General features: G+C 46.1%; 1 protein-coding gene across 1 annotated transcript in view; it reads right to left on the reverse strand.

Moving 5' to 3' along the window:
- The window catches only part of LOC144763399 (visual pigment-like receptor peropsin), an 874,070-nt gene that overhangs the window by 425,003 nt on the left and 423,956 nt on the right, over positions 1-25,111 (reverse strand). The window contains exon 3 of the mRNA XM_078648972.1: positions 1,346-1,445. Coding sequence (XP_078505098.1) covers positions 1,346-1,445 — 100 coding nt within the window. The remainder of the gene's footprint in view (positions 1-1,345; positions 1,446-25,111) is intronic.

Genomic DNA, 25,111 nt, shown 5'->3' on the forward strand with positions numbered 1-25,111 from the left:
CCAGACAATGCCAATGAGCCAAGGGTTCTACACATGAAGACTCCAGGGTCAAATGTATCAAACTTTGATGCAGCACATTGCAGCAAAACAATTTGTTGCACCAAACAGAAAGGGCAGGAAAGCACCATATCTATTAGGAAATGGAGCATTTTTCTTGCACTGGTGCACTCAGTGCAGGCCTAGCACCAAAGCAGACACCCTTGTGTCATGGTGCAAGGGTGACTGTGTTGCAGGCATTATTGTTCTTATGCAGGAAGGGATGCTTTCCTTCACAAAACAAACCTTAGAGATGTTTCTGCTTTCCAAATGTTCTGCAGCACACTTAGACTGATGTAAAAACAAGGCATAATAAAGATATTTCTCTTCGTTGCGCTTCTAGCGGGAAGGTAAGCATTTTGACACATTAACAGGTTTAGCAGTATTGGTAAATCTGAGATGTGCCCCAATACAAGGGTGGGTGCATGGGACTACCCATGCTCCACCCATGGAACACCATTCTAGGGCAAAGTAACGCAAGGTAGCGACTTGCACTGCCTTGCGTTACTCCCGATTTACCAAGCAGCGCATGCAGAGTGGCCTTGCTTTGCTTTCTAAATCTGACTCAAGGATTGCAATGGCATTGCGACACCATGCCTGACACAAAGGCCATGAAATCCAATGATAAATCTGGTCCATAGAGCTTTGCAGTAATCCTCCTGGGGCAGTACACACTGGCTGTAATTCTTCTCACATGGCTGTTTCTCATTGATTATCACAGCTGTCTTAAGCCAGATAAGAGATTCCAACATAGGTGAGATGCACCTGAATGTCATCTTTCTAAAAAGAGAATTGCATTATTGTTGCTTCTGTTACCCCTAAATTAGATGCATAAAATAAAATTTAAGAAGCCAGCGGCATCAAGAGCCAACATATGTTATTGTGAAAAGGCTGAGGTTTTAGAAGAAATTTAGAAATGAGATCAAAATATAGACATATGAAACTTACGTAAAACAACATATTTCAAGTTATTTAAGCAAGTATCTGTTCATTTGGGTGAACAACCTTTACAACAAAACTTTTACAACGCACTACCATTACAACGTGGTCATTACAACGCAAACCATTACAACGCATTGCGCTGGGGGGCGCTCTAGGATAGGGAATACGTTTAATTTACTATCCAACACCTTCCCTAGTGTCCACGGGGACTGGAGTTGGAATAGTAAATTAAACTTTTCACTATCCAGCACCCCAAAGCGCTATGCGTTGTAATGGATTGCGATGTAAAAATCGCGTTGTAAAGGCATGCGTGGTAAAAGCATGCGTTGTAACGTCATACATACGTTCATTTGTAATAATTACGTACCTCTTTGTGGATGGCAACCTTTAATATACCTGGTCAAACTAATCACAGTAAGAGTGTTAATACTGGAAAGTCCAAAAAGGAGTGTCAGAAATCCATCAATCTGGAAATTAGAATTAAAATAGCACTTTATTGAAATTGAAAGATATAAAAAAGCATATTACAAAACAATATATACTGTAGAGGACAAAAGTGACAGAACCTAAAGGAGAAACCTTTCTCAGTTGCCAAATTAGAATGAATATATATCAACATATTTGAAAAGCTACAGCAATAACGCCCAAGACAATCCAATATGGCAAAGGAGACAATGATGATACAGATTCAAGTGGGTGGTCATAAACCAGTGACCAGTGTAATACTATTCTTAAGAATCTGTTAGGGCAGGATTTAATGAACGGCTTTATATCACAAAAGCTTTGCCTGAAAGATAGCTTTAGGTTGCCCAAATACGCTAATTGAGGGATGAAGGGAAAAATGTACAAAATTCTCACGTGGTGCAGCAGCCAAGAATGCTGCGCTGCATTGCATGAGGAGAGAGCAGCACAGTGCCATATTTACAAAGATATGGCTGTCTCCTCCCCTCCCTGTGCCAGCTCAGAATGTGCATAAGTCTAGCATAGGTTTTGTGGTGGAAGGATTCCCTTCCAGTACAAAATACAATGCCTAGACAACTTTGAAATCTTTTCCTACTTTGTATGTGTGTTATACAGTGCAGCACACCTACATGGTCGGAAAAGAACGGAGAAATGAAAACATTCCGCCTTTTAATGCCTCCTTTCAAGTGACGTTAAATTTGCTGCAAAACCCTTGCTCAAATGTTTTGAAGTTAGGGTTTTGCATCAAAAAGCATGGGTGGTTCCAAGAGGATACCATGTTCCACCTATGAAACACCCCCTTATTGCTAAGTAACACAAAACAGTCCATCGAGATTTGCGCTGGAAAGTAAATAACAAAAAATAAAATGTTGTGCTAGTTTGCTTTCCTTTTTCTGATGCAAATACAGTGCAAAATGTTTGTAAATCTTGCCCGAAGAGTTGCAGATCGATGTTCATTGAAAAATCAATTAATACACATAATTCCAAACTCCAATTCATTTTTCAGAATGTGAACTATGAAAATAATTTCTGCTGAAAATAATAATGTTTATTTTATTATAAAGATCTTTTGTGTGCAATGTGTTAATACGTTTCAAATATGTTGAATTGCCATTTACCATAGTGTGTCATTATTGTATCGGGGCTGTGCTGTGTGCCACTTTGAATAAAGAGAACTTCTACATCTATTTTATCTGCCTCTTGATTAACGAAAGAACGCCAATACATTTGGTGACGATTGGGATCTTCGTTTTGCACTTTCCTACAGCACACCGTTTTCCGATTTGTTCCTGACAGGAGAGTACTGAAAAGTGTGCTGATTAGACTCTGGCAGACGTATCTCTCTTGGTCTACTAAGCTACAGGTCGTATTTTTACAATTTGTTTTCTTTTATAATCCAACTTTCATCGTGGCCTGTGTTTCTTAAACTAACTGTTAACCCGCGAGCGCCCAGTCTACCTTACACACGCATTTCGGATTTTCAATCATTTCCGCAAGATTCTCTTCTCCGTCTTCAAGATTCTTCTGGCCACAGCGTTCTTTCGCCACCTCACGCACGTTAAGGTCATGTAAAGTTCACCCAACGTGCCACCATTTTGTCAGGCATTAACGTTGTCGGGAACTTTTGTGCATTCACGCATATACATTCAGCTGAGCGTGCGCCTGAAGTTGATTTCGGTGACACGCACACCTTGCATTTTATCTATTTTTAACCAGCTGCTTTTGATCTACAAAGCCAGTAACACGCAAGTCAGCTGAGCACGCTCATTTTTCCAACTCTGTGATGCGCACACTTGCTCTGTTTCACGTAGATATTGTCAAAGTCACCTAAATCTGATTTCGGTGAAGCGCACACTGTGAGAAGTTGGCCTGGTATATGATGCTCACTAGTTCTAGTGATCACCTTGTACCATGCCAAGCAACCCTTATGATGATTGGTTGTAAGTCAACCTTACAGACCAGCTATCCTAGTGGTAGCATGGGCAAAGCAGTCTTAGGCTAAACTCTCTAAGGCATGTGAAGCAAGCTGTTTTACCATACACAATCCCCTTGAATACCAAATGAAAGGACACCACAAAGATATATAGTGAAAATATATATATATTTATTTACTACAAATATCCCCTATACTCTTTATGAGCACAGAAGCAAATGCGTTAAAACAAAACACAGTTTAAATACACAAAAGTTGCACAATATGGATGAGCCCTAGGGGCCACCTAAACCATATACTAAAAAAGTGGTATAAGTATCACTAATGGGAAAGGAAATAGGCCTGGGGAATCGCTGGAGCTGTTCGAGACTAACAGTGAAGAAGTCGGGAAAGGCACGCGGGATTCGGGTGCAGCGCTTAAAGCACACGCCTGCACCAATGTTAAGTCAATGGTGCGTAAAAGTTACAAAGTTAGTGTTTAAGGAACCTTCCGATGGACCTAGAAGGACAAAACTTTAGCTCTAGGCACTAGAGGTGTGTACCAGTGTAGGAACACCGGCGTTGCTGAGTTACCTCACCCAGAGGAAGCGGGTGCATAGGTGCCAAGTAGTGTCGGGTTTCGTCTCGCAGGTCGATGGTGCCTGGAGGTGAAGAAGCTGCAGGCGGGTCGTCGAGGAGAGTTCCGGTGGATCCAAGGGTGGATCTGAAGAGATGAAGACCTGAAAGCAGAGGGGACAATGTTCAAAGTCACTAGCCAGTGACTACCGTGGAACCAAGATGGAACCAGGCGATGTTGGGTGCAAACAGGCGATGAGGTGAAGATTGTTTCTGCAGCCACATGAACACGAAGAGGTCAAGGACGTCCAGGCGTTGGTCACAAGCTATCCTACAAAGGCTCTAGCTGATGGTGGTGTCGGCTTCTTGATCAGAGCAAACAGGCCTTGGCTAATGCAAGCCACACAGAAATCGATGCAAGCTTCTCACTCGGACCAGCAAGGTCAGAGCGGGTGCTCCTTTTCAGGGGAGCGAGGGCCAGTCTGGAGCAACCAGACCAGCGTTGTTGTTTGTAGTTTTCGTTGCCAAGATGGCCGCTAGCCTCGTGGCAAGTGGTCGGGATGGCGCATCGAGTGGCAAAGTGCAAAAGGGCCCCACGCAGATCGTGGAGATGCTGGGGGGCTGATCTTCAGTGCACATGCTGCTCGGTGGTGGGGCTTCTCAAACCCCAAAGCACAGCATCGAGGGTGCCTCGGGTGCTGCGCAGTCAGCTTCTCGGGGGTCTTTCAAGGGGTCCGGTCCCACGTCTCTCGGTGCCTCCACGGGTCTCTTCTTTTCAGGGACTGTGAATCGAGCTCTGAGATGTCTGGGTGTCTGGGTCTTGTCAAGCTCTGGGCTTGGGCTCCGGCGGGAGGCGGCGGCATAGCAGATGTCGAGTTGCTGGTTGGTGCCTGTATTCACAGGGTGGTCACTCCTTGGCCACAAGGGAGATTCTCTTCCATCTTCTGTGCAGCAGAATGTCGAAGTACAGTTTTCTTCTTAGTTTCAAGTCGAGTTCAGGATTATCTGAAGTCTTGGGACCTAGCTCCTACTCTTCTTCCAAATCTAGGGGCCGGATTACCTGCTAGGTCCCTCCTCTGGGTGGGACCAGGAAGGGGGTGGTTACACCCCCTTTCCTTTGTCCAGCTTCGCGCCAAGACTGGGGCTGGAGAGCCCCAGCACCGGTTTGAACTGGCCTATGCACGGGGACACCTTGTGTGCCCCAGGCATGTCTCATTCTATTCAGCCCTGTCCTACCCAATACACAAAATCCTGTCTGGGGTGGTGCTAGCACCTCCCAAGGCAGGAAACCCTTTGTCCAAGCCTCCCTCGCTGGAAGGACTCCCAGCAGCAGGAGGTCAGACTTGTGTCTGTGGTGGCAGCATCCATTTTGTGATGCTGAGGCTCATGTTTAACTTTAACCGGGGTTCAGGTTATGTACATGTCGTGTCCCTCTAGAAGGGTGGAATGCTACCCCCGTCGCCAGAACTGGCGACGGGGTAGTATTCCATTTTGTATGACACCTTACTCGACATGTTTTGATAAAGCCAAACCAAAGATAGCATTTAACCACGAGGTTCATAATGCACTTAAGAGTATATGGTATGGCAGTATCATGGAACAGCTAAAGGACGTGGTTCCGAAAGCTGCAGACAGGCTCAGCTCATGTCAGAGTACCATCTCACATATTTCCAAGCACTCTGCCTCCAGGATTGATGAGGCCATCCATAGGAGTGGCTGATAGGAACATATGTATCCATTTTGGGTTAGGGATAGGCATACTACACCTAAGTAAGGGGTGATTACACCGACTTACCCCAGCTGAGTGATCAGCCAGTTGTGTCAAATATGGAGGCCAGGCCAGGGGTAGCACAATACGTGCTGCTGCCCCCTGGTAGGCCTTGGAAGCACCTATGCCCTGGGTACATGGGGTACATTGGCATTAATTTAGAGAGAGAACAGCAGGCTGTGGGTCTGATTAGCAGGCCCACAGCCACATTAAGTCATAAACCAGTGAAGCAAAAAGCAAAAATTTGGGGTGACCATAGGATAGCAGACCCTACTCTCCTACACACACCCCCCAAACGCAGGGACATTAGACTAACCTTGACCAGTTGTGTCTTCATGTTCTAAGTGGAAGTACCTGGAGAGACCATCTGCATTACCATGGTCAGTCCCTGGGCGGTGCTCCCCTGTAAATGGACCACCTGAGCAGTTTTGGGTTTTCACCCTTCATCTGATTAAGCCATAAGAGGGGCTTATGGTCGGTCTGAATCTTGAAGTGAGTGCCAAACAAGTATGGTCTCAACTTCTTCAGGGCCCACACCACAGCAAAAGCCTCCCTCTCAATGGCTGACCAACGTTTCTCTCTGGGGGTCAGCCTTCTGCTAATAAAAGCAATGGGCTGGTCTTGACCATCTACATTAAGTTGTGAAAGCACAGCTCCCACTCCCAACTCAGAAGCATCTGTTTGGACAATGAACTCTCTTGAGTAGTCGGGACTCTTCAGGATAGGTGCAGAGCACATGGCCTTCTTCAGGTCATCAAATGCCTTTTGACAGTTTACTGTCCACGGAACCTTTTTGGGCATCTTCTTGGATGTCAGATCATTAAGAGGAGTCACAATGGACCCATAGTTCTTAACAAACTTCCTGTAGTACCCAGTCAGGCCCAAGAAAGCTCTGACCTGAGTCTGGATAGTTGGAGGGGACCAGTCCTTTATGGTCTGGATCTTACTCTCCAGTGGTTGAACTTAGCCTCCACCTACAATGTGGCCCAAGTATACAACTTTACTCTGCCCTATCTGGCACTTGGTTGCCTTGATAGTGAGGCCTGCCTTTTGCAGAGCCTCTAGCACTTCCTTCAGGTGGACCAGGTGATCCTCCCAGGTGGAGCTGAAGACAGCAATATCATCCAGATATGCTGCGCAAAAGTCATCCAACCCAGTAAGGACTTGATTCACCAACCTTTGGAAGGTGGCAGGTGCATTTTTCAAACCAAAGGGCATCACCACAAATTGGTAATGACCTCCTGGGGTAGAAAATGCAGTTTTGGCTTTTGACTCCTCAGCTAACCTGATTTGCCAATAGCCAGCTGTCAAGTCAAATGTGCTCAAGTACTTGGCAGAAGCCAATTTGTCTATGAGCTCATCTGCCCCTGGAATAGGGTGTGCATCTGTCCTGGTGACAGCATTGAGTCCTCTGTAATCCACACAGAACCCCATCTCTCTCTTTCCATCTTTGGTGTGAGGTTTGGGGACCAGAACTACTGGGCTAGCCCAGGGGCTCTCTGAAGGCTCAATAACACCTAATTCCAGCATCTTTTGCACCTCAGTCTTGATACAGTCCTTGACATTTTTATGTTGCCTGTATATCTTGTTTTTCACAGGAAGACTGTCACCAGTGTCCACCACATGGGTACACCAGTTAGTCTGACTGGGTGGTAATGAGAACATATGTCTAAATGACTGTAGAACCTGTCTGCAGTCACTTTGCTGATGCTCAGTGAGGCTGCCATCTAAGGCCACACCATCAACTGAGCCACCTTCAGGGTTCTGAGTCAGCAGGTCTGGGAGAGGGTCACTCTCTTCCTCCTGCCCCTCATCTGTTGCCATGAGGAAGCCCATGTCTGCCCTGTCAACATATGCCTTCAATCTGTTAACATGGAGCACCCTGTGGGGGCTCCTGGGAGTTCCTAGGTCCACCAAGTAGGTAACCTCTCCCTTCTTTTCAATGATAGTATGGGGTCCAGACCATTTGTCTTGGAGTGCTGCTGGGGCCACTGGCTCCAACACCCATACTTTCTGTCCAGGCTGGTACTCAGTCAAGACAGCATTTTGGTCATGCCAAGCTTTCTGTAATTCTTGGCTAACCTCAAGGTTTTTTGATGCCTTCTCCATGTACTCAGCCATCCTGCAGCGGAGACCAAGTACATAGTCCACTATGTCTTGCTTTGGCTTTTTGAGAGGTAACTCCCATCCTTCCCTCACCAAACACAGAGGTCCTCTTACAGGGTGCCCAAACAACAATTCACAGGGGCTTTTGTGGGACCTCTCTGTAAGCAAACAGAAGGCAGGGTAGAAGGATGTCCCATCTTTGCCTGAGCTTTTCTGGTAATCCTTTGATCATACCCTTTAGGGTCTTGTTAAATCTTTCAACAAGCCCATTGCATTGTGGATGATAGGGAGTGGTGAACTTGTAGTTGACACCACATTCCTTCCACATAGCTGTCAAGTATCCTGACATGAAGTTGGCATCTATATCAGATACTACCTCCTTAGGAAACCCCACTCTGGAGAAAACTCCAAGTAAGGCCCTGGCCACAACAGGAGCTGTAGTGGTCCTAAGGGGAATTGCCTCTGGGTACCTGGTGGCATGGTCCACCACCACCAGCATGAATCTGTGCCCAGATGCTGTAGGGGGATCCATTGGACCTACAATATCAATCCCCACTCTCTCAAAGGGCACCCCCACCACAGGTAGTGGTATCAGGGGGGCCTTTGTAGTACTACCTGCTTTGCCACTGGCTTGGCAGGTTACACAGGAGCGACAAAACTCCTTGGTATCTTCAGACATGTGAGGCCAGTGAAAGTGAGAGACAAGCCTGTCCCAAGTCTTATTCTGGCCTAGGTGTCCTGCTAAGGGAATATCATGGGCCAAGGTAAGAAAGAAGCCCCTAAATTGCAGAGGTATGACCAACCTCCTGGTTGCACCAGGCTTGGGGTCTCTACCCTCTGAATAAAGGAGCCCATCATCCCAATATACTTTATGGGTACCTTGAGCATTCCCAGCAGCCTCAGCATCAGCCTGCTGTCTGAGGGGTTCAAGGGAAGGACAGGTTAACTGAGCCTGCCCCAAGTCTGCCCTAGAAGGTCCCCCTGTCCCCAGAAACTCAACCTGATCAGGTTCAAGTTCTTCAGAGACAGTTCCTTCAGGGGTCTCAAGATCATCTTCCTGTGAAGGCTGATCCTCACTTGTAGGCAGTTGGGAAGGCACAGCTTTTACCCTCCTGTTCTTCTTCTTGGTAGGTGCTTGGTCCATTGTTCCAGGATCCAAGACCTGAGGTTCAGAGAGGCACTTTTTGGGCTGTGACCTGGTCACAGCAAGGACATGTGATGATATGCCTAACATCTCTGCATGAGTCCTGTACTCAACTTCTGACCATAGAGAGCTCTCCAGGTCATTGCCCAACAAACATTCAACTGGGAGATCTGCACTAACCACAACTCTTTTTAGGCCAGTTACCCCTCCCCAGGAAAAGTTAACAATTGCCACACTATGGGTAGTAGTGACATTGCTGGCATTGGTCACCAGGTAATTATCACCTGGTATGTATTGTCCAGGGTCCACAAAGCTAGGTGTCACCATGGTGACACTGGCACATGTGTCCCTGTATGCTTGAGCCATTTTTTCATTAATCAAAGGCGTCTGCCTGTACTTGCCCAGGTTACTGGGGCTGACAGTAGGGGACAATTCCATGTCCCCATCACAAATCAGAACAGCCTGTGTAGGGGTTCTGACTAGGCCAGAATCTCCCTCAGTTCCCAAGGTGATACCTACTACCCCCTTAGTTTGTGGACCAACACTGCTGACTGTACTATTGGGTGCAGGTGCCTTAGGGGCTGCAGTGTTGGGGGCTCCACCCTTTTTACACTCACTTGTCCAGTGAGAGGTGTTTTTACATGTACTACACCAGGGTTTTCTTTGACCTTCTTTCTTCTTCTTCTTGGAAGTTTGGGACCCACCCTCAGTATTAGTTTGGGGCCCTGTTGAAGACTTCTGGTCTTTAGCTTTCTGCTCCCCACCCTTCTGGTCTGTTTTCTTTTGGTCACCACCCTGGTTCTGGTTCTGGTTCTTTTGCTTAACTCTGGTTCTAACCCATTTGTCTGCCCTCTTTCCCAATTCTTGGGGAGAGGTCAGATCTGAGTCAACCAAATGTTGATGCAACTGCTGGTTCTGACAATTATTTAAAATGTGTTCTCTCATAAGCAAATTGTACAATCCTTCATAGTCTGTAACCTTACTTCCCAGCAACCAGCCCTCCAGAGCCTTAGTGGCACATTCAACAAATTCAGACCAGTCCTGAGTCTGTGTCTTCTGGGTGTCTCTGAACATTAACCTGTACTGTTCAGTGGTTAAGCCTAACCCATCAATCAGAGCACTCTTCAGGACCAGGTAGTTTCTAGAATCCCCATCACTAACTGTGAGGAGTCTGTCTCGGCCTCTGCCTTCAAAGGAGAGCCACAAGATTGCTGCCCACTGCTCCTGAGGGATCTGCTGTACTTTGCAGGCTCTCTCAAGTGCAGTCATCCATTTGTGGATATCATCCCCAGCTCTGTAGGGGGGCACAATCTTACTCAGGTTTCTGTTATCAAAAGACCTGTCTTTATCCTTGGGGATAATGCTGCCACCAGTGGATCCTAATCCACTCTCTCTAGGCTGTCTTGCTTTAGCAAGTTTCTCTTTGGCCAGGGCAACTTCTAATTCTTGCTTCTGGATCCTAAGCTCAGCCTCTCTCATTTTGGCCTCATGTTCCCTCCTCTGAGGGGTTGCCATCCTCCTTCTGGAGTGGCCATGAGAACCTCTAGAAGCATGGGAGTGATTAGAGTCACCTGAGTGATTCCTCCTCCTCCCAGACTCCTGGTTAAGTCCACCTGGGGGTCTGAATGGGTTGGACCCACCTTCAGTCCCAAACAGGCTTAAGTTAGCCTGGTTAAGCCTGCTGACTAACACCTGACTATTTCTCCCATCATCAGAATCACTCTCTTCCTCCTCTTCCTCATCCTCAGGCTGAGTATCTCCAGAGTTCTGGACTTCCTCATCTATCTGGACAGTTGGGACAGGGGCAACAGTGTTATCATCTTCAGTAGGAGAGCCTCCATCTCCATTCCCTGTGGGGCTTGGTTTAGAGGTCTTTAGAGCTTCAGACTTTTCTAACAGCTCTCTGAGGTGGTCTGCTGGAGGGGTAGGACCTGTCTTGATACCTCTTAAGGTACACAGCTGCCTCAGTTCCTTAAAGCTGAATATAGCAAATTTGGATGGTGCCTTTGGAGGGTCACTCTCAACAGGGATAGGTCCAGTGGACCCCTCTGCTCCAGACATTGCTCTAGTGTGGGTGGATATGTTGCAATCTACCTACACTGGTGTTTACCTACTAAACCTATCTAGTAGTTGTAGTCAGTGTGTGCTACTCCCTATCCTCTACAACAACTAAGTTCAGTAGAACTTAAGTATACTAGTCTTGTTTTACATGTACCTAACAGGTACCTGTATGATCTTTCAAATGATACTCTCAAAGATTGTAATGGTAAAACAAACAGCAAGCTCAAATCCCAACCGCTGCTCACCAATGTGAGAAGTTGGCCCGGTATATGATGCTCAGTAGTTCTAGTGATCACCTTGTACCATGCCAAGCAACCCTTATGATGATTGGTTGTAAGTCAACCTTATAGACCAGCTATCCTAGTGGTAGCATGGGCAAAGCAGTCTTAGGCTAAACTCTGTAAGGCATGTGAAGCAAGCTGTTTTACCATACACAATCCCCTTGAATACCAAATGAAAGGACACCACACAGATATATATTGAAAATATATATATATATTTATTTACTACAAATATCCCCTATACTCTTTATGAGCACAGAAGCAAATGCGTTAAAACAAAACACCGTTTAAATACACGAAAGTTGCACAATATGGATGAGCCCTAGGGGCCACCTAAACCATATACTAAAAAAGTGGTATAAGTATCACTAATGGGAAAGGAAATAGGCCTAGGGCCTGGGGAATCGCTGGAGCTGTTCGGGACTAACAGTGAAGAAGTCGGGAAAGGCCCGCGGGACTCGGGTGCAGCGCTTAAAGCACACGCATGCACCAATGTTAAGTCAATGGTGCGTAAAAGTTACAAAGTTAGTGTTTAACCCCTTCGATGCTTGTGATGGAACCGTTCCGTCATCAGTCACGGCTGAGCATCAGTCACGGTTCCGTCACGACCGCACCCTGTTCTGGAATGTCCAGCACTGGGGCGGAATCGGCGCCGCAGGAAAGCGGTTAAGGAACCTTCTGATGGACCTAGAAGGACAAACCTTTAGCTCTAGGCACTAGAGGTGTGTACCCGTGTAGGAACACTGGCGTTGCTGAGTTACCTCACCCACAGGAAGCGGGTGCATAGGTGCCAAGTAGTGTCGGGTTTCGTCACGCAGGTCGATGGTGCCTGGAGGTGAAGATGCTGCAGGCGGGTCGTTGAGGAGAGTTCCGGTGGATCCAAGGGTGGATCTGAAGAGATGAAGACCTTAAAGCAGAGGGGACAATGTTCAAAGTCACTAGCCAGTGACTACTGTGGAACCAGGATGGAACCAGGCGATGTCGGGTGCAAACAGGCGATGAGGTGAAGATTGTCTCTGCAGCCACGTGGACACGAAGAGGTCAAGGACGTCCAGGCGTTGGTCACGAGCTGTCCCATAAAGCCTCTAGCTGATGGCAGTGTCGGCTTCTTGATCGGAGCAAACAGGCCTTGGCTAATGCAAGACACGCAGAAATCGATGCAAGCTTCTCACTCGGACCAGCAAGGTCAGAGAGGGTGCTCCTTTTTAGGGGAGCGAGGGCCAGTCTGGCGCAACCAGACCAGCATTGTTGTTTGTAGTTTTCGTCGCCAAGATGGCCGCTAGCCACGTGGCAAGTGGTCGGGATGGCGCATCGAGTGGCAAAGTGCAAAAGGGCCCCACGCAGATCGTGGAGATGCTGGGGGCTGATCTTCAGTGCAAATGCTGCTCGGTGGTGGGGCTTCTCAAACCCCAAAGCACAGCATCGAGGGTGCCTCGGGTGCTGCGCAGTCAGCTTCTCGGGGGTCTTTCAAGGGCTCCGGCCCCACGTCTCTCGGTGCCTCCACTGGTCTCTTCTTTTCAGGGACTGTGGATCGGGCTCTGAGATGTCTGGGAGTCTGGGTCTTGTCAGGCTCTGGGCTCGGGCTCCAGCGGGAGGTGGCAGCAAAGCAAATGTCGAGTTGCTGGTTGGTGCCTGTATTCACAGGGTGGTCACTCCTTGGCCACAAGGGAGATTCTCTTCCGTCTTCTGTGCAGCAGAATGTCGAAGTCTAGTTTTCTTCTTAGTTTCAAGTCGAGTTCAGGATGATCTGAAGTCTTGGGACACAGCTCCTACTCTTATTCCAAATCTAGGGGCCGGATTACCTGCTAGGTCCCTCCTCTGGGTGGGACCAGGAAGGGGGGTGGTTAACCCCCTTTCCTTTGTCCAGCTTCGCACCAAGACTGGGGCTGGAGAGCCCCAGCACCAGTTTGAACTGGCCTATTCACGGGGACACCTTGTGTGCCCCAGGCATGTCTCATTCTATTCAGCCCTTTCCTACCCAATACACAAAATCCTGTTCGGGATGGTGCTAGTGATGAAGCAAAGCTTCGCATATTTTGCGGCTTGCCGAAGTCAAGAACCTCGTTTATGTGTAATAAGGTAACAAAATGTATGTTTTACTAACATTTATTCTGTTTAGGCAAAGTTCCCGAAGCTTGCCTATGTGTATTTCTAATGAAGTTAATCCGTGTCCTCTAATATGGCCGCCGCTTGTATTTTAGTTACTGCGCATGCGTCAGCCACACTCACGTGTCCTGACGCGTCTGCAGAAGTGGAGGGAAAGTTATGCGCATGCGTAATTCATAGCTGTGCTTATCATGTGGTACTGCTCGTGCCACTGCTCTTGTGCCCGTATCAATGTAGCTAACATTTAGATGCAATAAGTTTATTTCTTGATGATGAGTTAAAAGTACAAACCGTGTGGTGTGTTTTCATAATGACATTATTATGTATTAATTTGTTTTCGCTTACTTTTCATGTACCGCGGGGAATGGGGGTCCAAACTGATTGGGAGCCATATTGACGGTCTCTTCTGCGCATGACCAGGGAGCATTGAAAGGTGGCCACTTTGGACAGTGGAACTCAGCCAGCTGGCAGCCACAGTCAAGATGCGCCTGGGAAAGCCACCTCTGCGCTACGAGAACGGCGAATGTTGCTCCTCATGTGTTACAATGTTAATATTCTGCACAGTTCTCATGAGAACCCCAAACCTGCTAGGCGGTACCCAAATATGTTAATGAAGGCTTCAAATCGTGTATTGTGATTGGTGTGTTACCCAAATCCTACCTTAGGACCAATCGAAATTGAGGGATTCTGACACTTTGCAACATTGGGGGGTGGTACACTGTCCCCAAACTGTATATCTACCCTGGGTTCACCTAGTGAACCGTCCGACTTGTCTGGTTTAGCTGACCTGTCACTGACCCAACGCACTCAATAGGTGACTGAAGATACAGAGCGCTGCAAGCACTCTGTCCGAATTTGACCATAGACTAAGGTTCTACTGAACCTTAAAGTGCTGGCAAGGCACTTAGCTGGGAGTTCGCTGACCCAATCGGGGTCTTGATCGATAGCTGCAGAGCGGGTGGAGCGCAGGCGTTGCTTCCGAACTGTGGGTTCCGGTCCTGTCCTGAAGAGGGTCCTGTCCTGAGGGTTTGCTGTCCTGTCCTGAGGGTCCTGTCCTGATTCCTATTCCGAGGGTATCCTGTCCTATCCTGGGTGTCCATTCTGCACCTGCTGTCCTTTGAGGGGTATCCTTCCTTGAGGGTTTCCTGTCCTTAACTGACCCGTGGCCAGGGTTTGGTTTCCACACCTTTCTAGGTAAATATTGCTCTGAACCTCTTTAAATCTTGCACCTTCTGAATTTCTAACTTTTGCTTTAATAAAGTTCAACATTGCATATGTGATATTTTCCATGCCTTTCTGCAACTATTGAAAGTCATTTATATTTTTCCATAAGTTTATTCCTATGTCTTCTCATTTGTTAGAAATTATATTTTGCATAGCAGTGTGTCATTTCCTGGTATGGTCTAGAACTTCATTGCCTAGATTGTTCAAAGGCCCATTCACCTTAAGTGAAGCGTGTTATTCATTATAAGCTCTCCTATAGTCACTCACACTTAGGCTATCCCTGTTTAGATAATACTGACTTGCATAGTATCTTTTCTCGTTACATTTTATTAGTACTTTGATGATTACTCTGTCATTATTTTTTTATGCATATATAATTTACGTTATCTTGGTTATTGATTGCCTTGTTTTATTGTACCTCATGCAAGAAAATAATGAACTTTAGATAAACATTTTAAAACTTCCAGTTGTCCGTGGTCATTTAAACAGTATTTGAATGTTATTGGTTGGGTTTGTATTTGCTGCCTTTTCTTTTACAGCTAGCTCCCTGATTCATTGTGGTCATTAGGCACCCGCATCGGTGGATGGTAAGTCGGGTGCACCGAAAATTGGTAGCAGGGAACACACACACCCCAACTTGGTAGAGCTCGTGAAGTCACCTGATCGATGTATATGGTGATTTGAAAAGTATATGGGCCCTGAAGCCGGAAACGGCGAAAACTATTGGTCGGGTGGCCTCGCGCGCTCTATCAGTTTTCTGGTAGATCAGAGGATGGTTAGGGACTAGCTAAAGGTTAGGTAGGACCAGTTAGACTAGTTGAGTCGGAAGCTGCTAGTATATTGATGCTGCTAGAAGAGCGGCTGTTCTAAGAGACCTGATCAATCTCTTGTGAATACGCACGAATAATATCTTGAAAAAATAATTCATGAATTACTGTATTGCCATTATTCTTGTTCTTATATTGTTATATGTACTAATCCATGCAATTGTCAATCGTCTAGTTGTATGTTGTCCGAACTCCCCGGGGAATTGAAAGGGCAAGTGGTGAATAGAATCCATTGTCCTGAGGTCACAGGTTCGAGGAAAGTTAGGTGCAGGTTAGGATAACCGGGAAGCACTAACTAGGGTTTTCTGAATACATGTGTGAATAAATGACAGTAACGGGGTTCATTGGCAAAATTCCCATAGTGGCGTAACCTAGTAAGGGTCACATCGGAAGAGTAGCAGGTTCCTCGGAGCTAGCGTGAAAGCAGAGGGGTCCGCTGAGAAACCTTAAACTCGGAATATATCCCGGAAAGAAGTGGATGAGTTTAGGGGAATAACAGGTTCACCGATGCTAGAGTGAAGGGTAGGCGGAAGAGATCTGCCCGCAGCGCGTGAAAAGTAAATGGAAGTAGTTTACTTGCAGTAAAACAATTCTTTCTCTGTCTAGACACTTGAGCACTGTGGCGAATGTGTATTTGTTGTAAAATAACCAAGCACTGAGCACTTTAAAAGAAAGAAAGTTTCCGTTACCTTGTGAAGGGAGGGAGTCAGTCGCGAAGCGCCTCTGACGTCACTCTGTGCCGCGCTAGGATTGGTAGAAGCAGCGGGCGGGTAGCGGAGCTGGAATTGTAAAGGAGGGGTGAGCGCCGGAGCGTGGGAACTGTCTCACGAAGGGGCCGCGCACCCATTGGCGGAGCTTATTTAGTGTCGCGCACCCATTGGTTGCACGAATTTCTGAAGCGCGTTCTGATTGGAGGTAGTTTGTAAACAAAGTTTAGCGCAGAAGTCGTATGTGGCACTCGCAGACTACAGGAACTCGACCTGATCCAAGGCACCTAGGGTTTGAAAGGGATCAGTGGAAGACTAATAGATACGATATTATGTACGGAACCAAGAGAAAATTGTCCCTTATAAGTAAGGTGAAAAATTATTTTAAAACGGACAAACCGATTAAATCTAGGGAAAGTGTTCTTGTCCCACCACCTAATACTCCTGCCTCATTCATGATGTTTGACCGAGGGTACAATACCTGTGTGTGGTTGGAGAATTGGGTGAAGTACACAAAAGATGACGGAGTATTGGCTTTTCCGTTAGATGGTACTTTCAATGGTAGGATCTTATTTAATTTAAGAACCCGAATGAATGAACTGCATCCCCGACCGAGACTAACGCAGTATGAGGCATTAGAGGAATGGGAGATTGAGGCTTTTGAAAGAGAAAGACCCCGAATGGACAAGGGTTTGACCAAGTGGTACCCCAGGCAGAAACAGGAGTCCAGGGATAAAAGGATGAAACAGTGGAGACAGAGCATGATTGTTGAGGGTCTGTTTCCCATGATGCCGGCATGTCATAACATTGGAGCGGGTGAGAAAAGTACTGAAAAATGTAAGCATTGGGGGGCCCTGGGGGATTCAGATGATGAACTAATAGATGATATCTGTACCAGAAGTCCGCCACCTTACAATGAGGGAACCCGACCTTCCAGTGTAGGAGATGTTCCCCGACGCCACTTCCTAAAGGAAGAAGACAGGTCCCTGGGACTGGGAGGGGGTGGTCAAGTATTGCCCTATCCTGAAAAACCCGAACCGGCGGAAACAAGGGATATATATCCCAAAGTGCCCGCGAGCCAGGAAGAAAAATATTCACGTACGAAAATCTTTTTTCCCAGACCCTTGTATGAAAGCGAAGAGAAACCCTCGAATTCAGGACTGCCTTTTGTTCAACCTCCATATGGGGAAGAGCGCAGGTCCTTTAATACTGGAACTTTATTCCCGAAACCTAATTATGGGGGAGGACCAAGTGAAACGCATCCTACTGCCCCGAGTTTTACTCCTCCATTGACCCCACAGATATTACATGACACAACTTTAAGAAGGGTACTAGTGGAAAAGGAGCAAGAGGCTCTAGCTAGACAAAGAACAGAAATAATTCAGAAAATTTCCCAGTTAAATACCAGTCCTGAGGCATTGACTATTCCAGTAACTATTGGACCGGTGGTTCCGTTATACGGAAATGGTCAGGGAAATCCGATTACTCCAGTTATGACCCCAGGCATGGCAACCCCGAGACAGGAACCGATCATCATAGATGATCAGTCCAGTGAGTGCGAGTCTGAAGTTGCGTTCTTGGAATTACCAAACAAACAGACTGGAAAGGGAATACAGCAGAGGCATAACCCTTTTAATACAAAAGAAATTAAATTAGAGACAGCAACAGGTACTAGGAATGTCTCTCTGGTAACTCCGGATGAAATTGAGAGTTGGAGTCGTGAATTAGAGAAACAGACTCCGCAAACAAAACCTTTAGACCTCTACAAGCTGAGGGTCGAAATAGAAGAATTAATGGCAGGAAATGTGGGGTTGGATCGATTGAATACCTACTCTGAAGAAGAATTGTCGTTCATATGTAAAAGCTTTACAAGGAACACCAGAGTGCTCCACGAAAAACTGACCGAAACAGCAGTTAGTATGGGGGTAGATATCTCAAAATCCAAGCCCTTACAGAAACCGTACAGAGCAGACTTCTCAGACAAAGATATAGAACACCTGAATGTGGCAGGGAAGAAGTTGCAGATTAAAGAATTAATGGGGGTACTGCAGAAATGGGGAGATGTGGAAAGATGGAGAAGCAGGTGGGCGAAAAAGAGAGAAGAGGTTCGCTCCCGACAAGTGACTCCTGAGTTTGCTTTAAGAGAGGTAGAAAAACCTGAGCAGTTATGCCCCATGCGCGAAGTTCCAGGAGGGAAATATGTGCATGTCCCCTGGTCTAGGCAGGATATTGTGTCCTTCACGAACGATTTTCCAAAATTACGAGAGAAACCAGTTGACTGGTACAGGCAGGTGGAAAGGTTCGTGAAGGTACAGAAATGTCTGTGGAAAGACCTGGATGGGTTTTTCGACATTGTGGTTCCAGTAGATTTATGGACCCAGTGTAAAATAAACATAGACTGGCCGAGTGAGGAGTACCCAAGAAATAAAGAAACAGGGGAGCCATCAAAGGATGTCATGCGAAAATATGAGCAGGTAATTCAGCACTTGAAAGAAAAGGTGCCCGCAAAAGAAACTGATTGGACAAAAATAGATAGAACAACACAGGAAAGGGACGAGACAGTGCACTCCTTCTATGAGAGGTTATTGCAGGTATTTAAAACATACAGCGGTATTGATAACATCGACCTGAAGGATATGACGCACTTTATTTACAGGTTTGTAAATGGTTTAAGACCTGAAATTTGTCAGTGGATAAAAGATAATAAAATCTGTTGGCATACAAAAAAAATGGATGAGGTCCTGCGGTACGCTAAGTACTGCGAGGATGAGATGGCAGAAAAGAAAAAGGCCCTCAAGGAAAAGGTGATGTGGGCTCAGGTGAAGCTCGCAGAACAGCAGGAAAAACAATTGAGTAACATGGTTAAAAATGCTGAGAACAAAGGTCCTGGGGGAGGGGGTGGAGGAAAGCCCCGGCCCAAATTTAGCAGGGAAGAGGCTATGAAAAAATTTCCCTGCCATCAGTGCGGCGAAATTGGACACTGGCGAAACGAGTGTCCCCAATTAGTCGATGTTAATGAAAAAACTCCTGATTTAACTCCACAGACGCAGAAAGAAAGACCAAGAAAGACTCAACCCCAGGTAAAAACAGTTCAGGTGCCTCGAGCACCCAAGCAGGTATACAGGGGAAGACAGGCAGAAGATGAAGAGATAGAGGTTTGGGAAAGCGGGGAGAACAGAAATACAGCAACTTCGCAGTATCTGCTGAATGATACCTTCCTTTGTAATGATCAGGACTGACGGGGCCTGAGAGGGGAGGACGAGGAGTGCGTACTTGGCGCTTCCTTGCCGGTAGACCAGTCTGGACCATATATTGAAGGAAAGGTTGACGGAAATGATGTCACCTTTCTGTTGGACACTGGCGCTACCCGTTCTACTGTAAGAACAGTGGACGTTCCAAACCTACCCCTCTCGGGAGAAAATATCCAAGTAGTGGGTGTATCTAATCAATTGATTAGTACTCCTGTTACCGAACCAATGGAGATTTCAATTGGAAATTTTAAACAGATGCATAGATTTGTCGTCTGTGACACCAGTCCAGTGAATCTACTGGGTCGTGATTTGCTGTGCAAAATGAACTGTACCATCTTTTGCACACCAAAAGGTGTTGAAATACAGACCCCAGATGAAGATGGCATTTATAAATTATTGTTACTTAGACCTGACTCAGAAATTAAAAGATTGACCCTGCAGGACTTGCCCCAAGAACTACAGGAAGCCGTAAAGCCAGAGGTGTGGGATTTCACTGGAAAGGATGTGGGGTTGATGAAAGATGTGGACCCCATACAGATAGCCATCAAGGACAATGCAGTATATCCTAACACTAGGCCTTACCGAATGAATGCTGAAGTGAAAGCAGGTGTCACTCTGGAAATACAAAAATTATTAGAAGGAAACATCATACAGGAAGTGATGAGCAGCCCATGCAACTCACCGATTATGGGCATCAAAAAGCCTAGTGGCAAGTATAGGGTAGTGCAGGACCTGAGAAAGGTTAACAAAATTGTAGTTCCTTGCTGCCCTATTGTCCCAAACCCTGCAGTGATATTGTACCAGATCCCTTGGGATGCTGAATGGTTCACTGTGATTGATTTATGTCATGCATTCTTTTCGATACCCCTGCACCCCGACAGCAAATTTCTTTTCTCATTTGCCTTCGAGGGTCACGTGTATTGTTGGAACCGGGTCCCTCAAGGGTATACAGAGAGCCCCTCTATCTTTAATCAGATCTTGAAAAAATGTCTAGAGACTTTGATCTTACCTGGGAACTCTGTGTTAGTACAGTACATAGACGACCTTCTACTGGCGTCTAAAAGTCACAGGGACTGTGTAGTTGACACCATTGCCCTCCTAAATCATCTGTGTGAGAAAGGGCATAAAGTGGCCCCTGACAAACTACAGTTCTGTGCGAAATCAGTAAAATATCTAGGACACCAGATAGAAAAGGGTGTCAGAAAAGTCACATCAGAAAGAGTGAGAATAATTCAAAAGATGCAGTTGCCCCGTACTCAAAAAGATGTCAGAATGTTCCTGGGGGTATTAGGGTACTGCAGACAGTGGATTCTGGGATTTGCAGCTTTAGCCAGGCCCTTGATAAAAATGACCACGAGAGGAATGCCAGATGTTGTAGAGTGGGACGATGAAAGTCTAATGGCTTTCACAAGACTGAAGAACTGTCTGTGTACAGCCCCTGCGCTGGGAATGCCAGATTATTCCAAAGAGTTTGCCCTTTTCTGTGACACTCGCGATAATTGCGCATTGTCAGTCCTGACTCAAGAACATGGCACGACCAGAAGGCCTGTGGCTTATTTCTCTGCCACATTGGACCCAGTAGCTGCTGGGTTACCAGGCTGTCTGAAAGCAGTAGCTGCTACCTGTGCAAGTTTGGAACAGAGTGAGTCCATTGTCATGGGACATCCTGTGACCGTGTATGTTTCACATGGAGTGGTAATTCTATTGACCAGAACTAAAACACAGTATCTCACCCCTAGTCGGCTGACTAAATACGAGAGGATTCTTGTGGGTGCAGCAAATGTAAGCATTGTTAGGTGCGGTATTCTGAACCCTGCCACCTTACTCCCCGACCCCTTGGAAATAGAAGGTGGGGATGATGATGAACATGATTGTATTGACCTGACAGAGTTCAGTACTAAGCCACGCCCAGACATAAAAGAAGTACCATTGCCTGAGCATGATAAAGAACTATTTGTGGATGGTTCCTGTCTAAGACATGAACTAGGAGGCTTGAGTGCTGCTTATGCAGTAGTGTCTTTCACCAAAATTGAAGAAGCAGGTTACCTATATAACATCAAGTCTGCACAAGTAGCCGAATTGATAGCCATGATAAAGGCTTGCAAAATTGGGAAGGACTTACGCATAACAGTGTATACTGACAGTCAGTACTGTTATGGAGTTGTGCATGACTTTGGCCAATTATGGCTACAAAGGGAATTCATGACTTCCTCAGGTACTCCCATTCGGAATGCAAAGGTTGTTCATGACCTTTTAGAGGCCATCCAGTTGCCCAGAGAACTGGCAGTGGTAAAATGTGCTGCTCATCAAAGGAGCATGGACAGAGTATCACTGGGAAACGATTATGCTGATCGAGTGGCCCAATGGTGTGCCAAAGATCGGTATATTGTAAATCCAAAACGAGGGGGGCCAGGAACCAGCTGCCAGCTTCAGGTGTTTGAAGAAGTGCCTACGTGGGATGAAGTGAGAGAGTGGCAGGAATCGGCTCCTTGGCAAGAAAGAGAGAAATGGAAGGAGGATGGGTGTAGACCAAGACGTGTGGATGGTGTGATTTTGGGCCCAACTGGTATGCCTGTGTTACCCCGACACTTGCTTGGCACAATGGCAAGATTAATACATGAAGGATCACACATTGGTAGGGATGCCATGATTCTGGTATTTCAACAGACTTGGTACAGTAAAAAGTTCAGGAAGGTAGCAGAGTCCCTCTGCCAGAGGTGCCTGTCATGTCAACAGATGAACCCAGGCAAGAGGACAATGGTTGAACTGAGCAGGATTGGGAGATCAGGGGGTCCCTTTATAAGTATACAGATTGATTTCATCACCATGCCCCGTTGTGAAGGGAAACGATATGTCCTTGTCATTGTTTGCGTATTTTCAAAATGGGTAGAAGCTTACCCTACTCCTCAAAGTGACGCACTGACAGTAGCGAAGTGTTTACTAAAAGAACTGATACCTAGATTCGGAATACCATACATTATTGAATCAGATAAGGGTGGACATTTCCAGAATGAAATACTGGCTGAACTGTGTAAGGCCTTTGGAATAAGGCAGAAACTTCACTGTGCATACACCCAGAGGCTTCTGGAATAGTGGAACAAGTAAATGGAACTATCAAAAACAGACTAGCAAAGCTGACAGATGCTACTGGCATGACCTGGGTGAAAGCCCTGCCCCTGGTCCTGATGGGACTGAGAAGTGTTCCTGACCGCAAGACAGGCCTAAGTCCCCATGAAATCATTATGGGAAGAGTGATGAGACAAGCCTGGGTGCCAGGAAGCAAACTGTTGAGTATTACTGATGATTTGGTGCTTGAATACTGCAGAAGATTGGGTGACCAAGTGCGTTCTATCTCTCGCCAGATTGGAGACGACGGCATCCTCAATCCAACGACTCCTCTCCACAGCTTGGTTCCAGGAGACTGGGTCAAAATAAAGAAGCACACTCGATCAAGCTGTCTGGCACCAAGGTGGGGAAAGAAACGCCAAGTAATCCTGGTAACAACCACTGCAGTGAAAGTCGCAGGTGTTCCCCAGTGGATCCACGCTGGACACACCCAGAAGGTATTACCAGACAGAGGATTTGAAGAAGAAGGGCAACCAGCAGAGGACCCTGAAGGAGCCAGACCAGAAGCAACTGACAACGAGCAGCCCAGCACCAGTCAGGTTGCAGGAACAGCAGACGTTGGCCCAGGAGTAGTTGACTACGAACTGCCAAGAAACCAGCCTGTGGAAGAGGTCCCGGAAACTGAGCCAGGAGTAGCTGAAGACGAGCTGCCAAGCATATGGCCAGAAGAATGGATACCGATGATTGATCTGACCGAAGATCCTATCAGAACAAGAGAACGACTTAGTGAAGGGAGAGAGTGGACTAGTCAGGAAAAGCAAGGAACAGGCGAAGAACCTCAGCCGCTTGAGATTCACATCAAAACTGAGGAAGGAGAAGGTCAGACAGGGACAGAGCAGGTATTCGATACACCACCGCTAACACCTGATGCAGATAAGGGAGAGACTAGAAATAGAGTGATAGTTCGAGCAGAAGAAAATCAAGAGATCGAAGTGCTTGAACAGGATCAGAGAGGGTTAAAAGAACGAGTTCAGGAAACAGAAACAGAAACAGAGACAATCGAAAGCCAAAAACAAAATATTCCTGAACAAGGCCAGATTAGTAACCAGGCAGAAGAACTTGATGCTAGCCCTGGAACTAGCCAGATAAGGGAAGTAGGAGAAGAAAGTGGAGAAGAATTACCACAAGATAAAGAGAACAAGAGAATAAGAAAAGAAAGTGAAGTCCAAGTACCAACTAAGAGACTAAAGAAAAGAAACAACCTTGAGCCTAGGTTTGTAAAAAGATTGAGACTAAGGATAAAGACAGTGGAAGAAAAACGTGCAGAAGCAAGAAGAAGTGCTCGAATAGCAGAGCAAGAAGAAGACTCTTCCAAAAGAAGGAGTGAACGAATAAAAAGACAAAACAAAAAGTACAAGTCTCCTGAATGGACACTGGTTTTGGAGGAACTTGAAGATCTTGATATAACTGACGTGAGCGACGGAGAACCCGTCCCAGAGTACTCAGCTGAAGAGGAAGACGAACCACCGTGAATTTGCACAAAGTAAGCTAATTGTGTAAAGCCAAAAAGAGGGGTTCGAGAGACTCCTTCTGAGCCAAAATGTCTGATTCAACAGTGAATGGTAGACCTAGTTGCAGCCGTTTTAAGACATGTTGCAAGGTGTGTATATGTAGTGTAGTAGTACTGATAGTTATCTGGATAGGATTAACAATTTTCATTCCCTTTGCTGTAAGTAAAGATACTAACATTGTCCCTACTGAAGTTGTAAATACTGACAATGAGGAGCTAACAACACAGAGTGTAGCACGACATGAAAGAGCTTTGAGACAAACAAAACAGAACTTAGAAGCATCAGATGAGGGAGGACTACATTATCATGGAGTTAAGAACAAGACACACTTAAACGTTTTCGCAAACTTGTTAATACACTATGTAGAGACTATGGAAATTGAAGATTGCTATGTCTGCATGAAGCTACCTACTTCGGTGGCTGAGGGCGTGACATACCATCACCTGCCATTGACATATGGAATCTCCTGTAGCATTTTAGCCAGTTTATTTTACAAAAGGGGACCGTTACAGTATTATTATTCTAACAATGACGTGATCTTTTCTGAACTTCCTATACGTGGGAACTTGAATCCTGTACATACCAAAACTGACACCATAAGATATATGGGAGACTACTTTCTGACTATAGGTAACATTGACATAGCAGACGCACACAGAGATAACTTGACTTGTTCTTTGCGTGAGCAGGAAAAGATGTTCCTGAACATGGCAGAGAAAAGGAGAATTAAAATTCAAAAGAAGGCTAATGACGAAAGTCAGAAAAAGCCAAAGTGGGCAGAGAACATGGAAGGCACCTCATCTGGTGGAGCGGGTCCTGCTCTGTTGCTGGATTTTGAAAAGAAAGGCAAGCTATGTCTTCACCGCGAGAAGACTAGCTATTATAATAATGTTTTCATTGGTTCCAGTGAATGCGAACATAATTACAAGGTAATTGGAGGTTGGGGTTTCAAAAATGGGTCAGAGCCTGTGTTTCCTGGAATTTATTATATTTGTGGGGACAAGGCTTATTTCAAATTGCCGGATCACTGGTATGGAAGCTGCTACTTTGGCATTGTCTTCCCGAAAATAT

Source organism: Lissotriton helveticus, chromosome 6 (genome assembly GCF_964261635.1).
Source record: "Lissotriton helveticus chromosome 6, aLisHel1.1, whole genome shotgun sequence".
NCBI classification, from domain to species: Eukaryota; Metazoa; Chordata; class Amphibia; order Caudata; family Salamandridae; genus Lissotriton; species Lissotriton helveticus.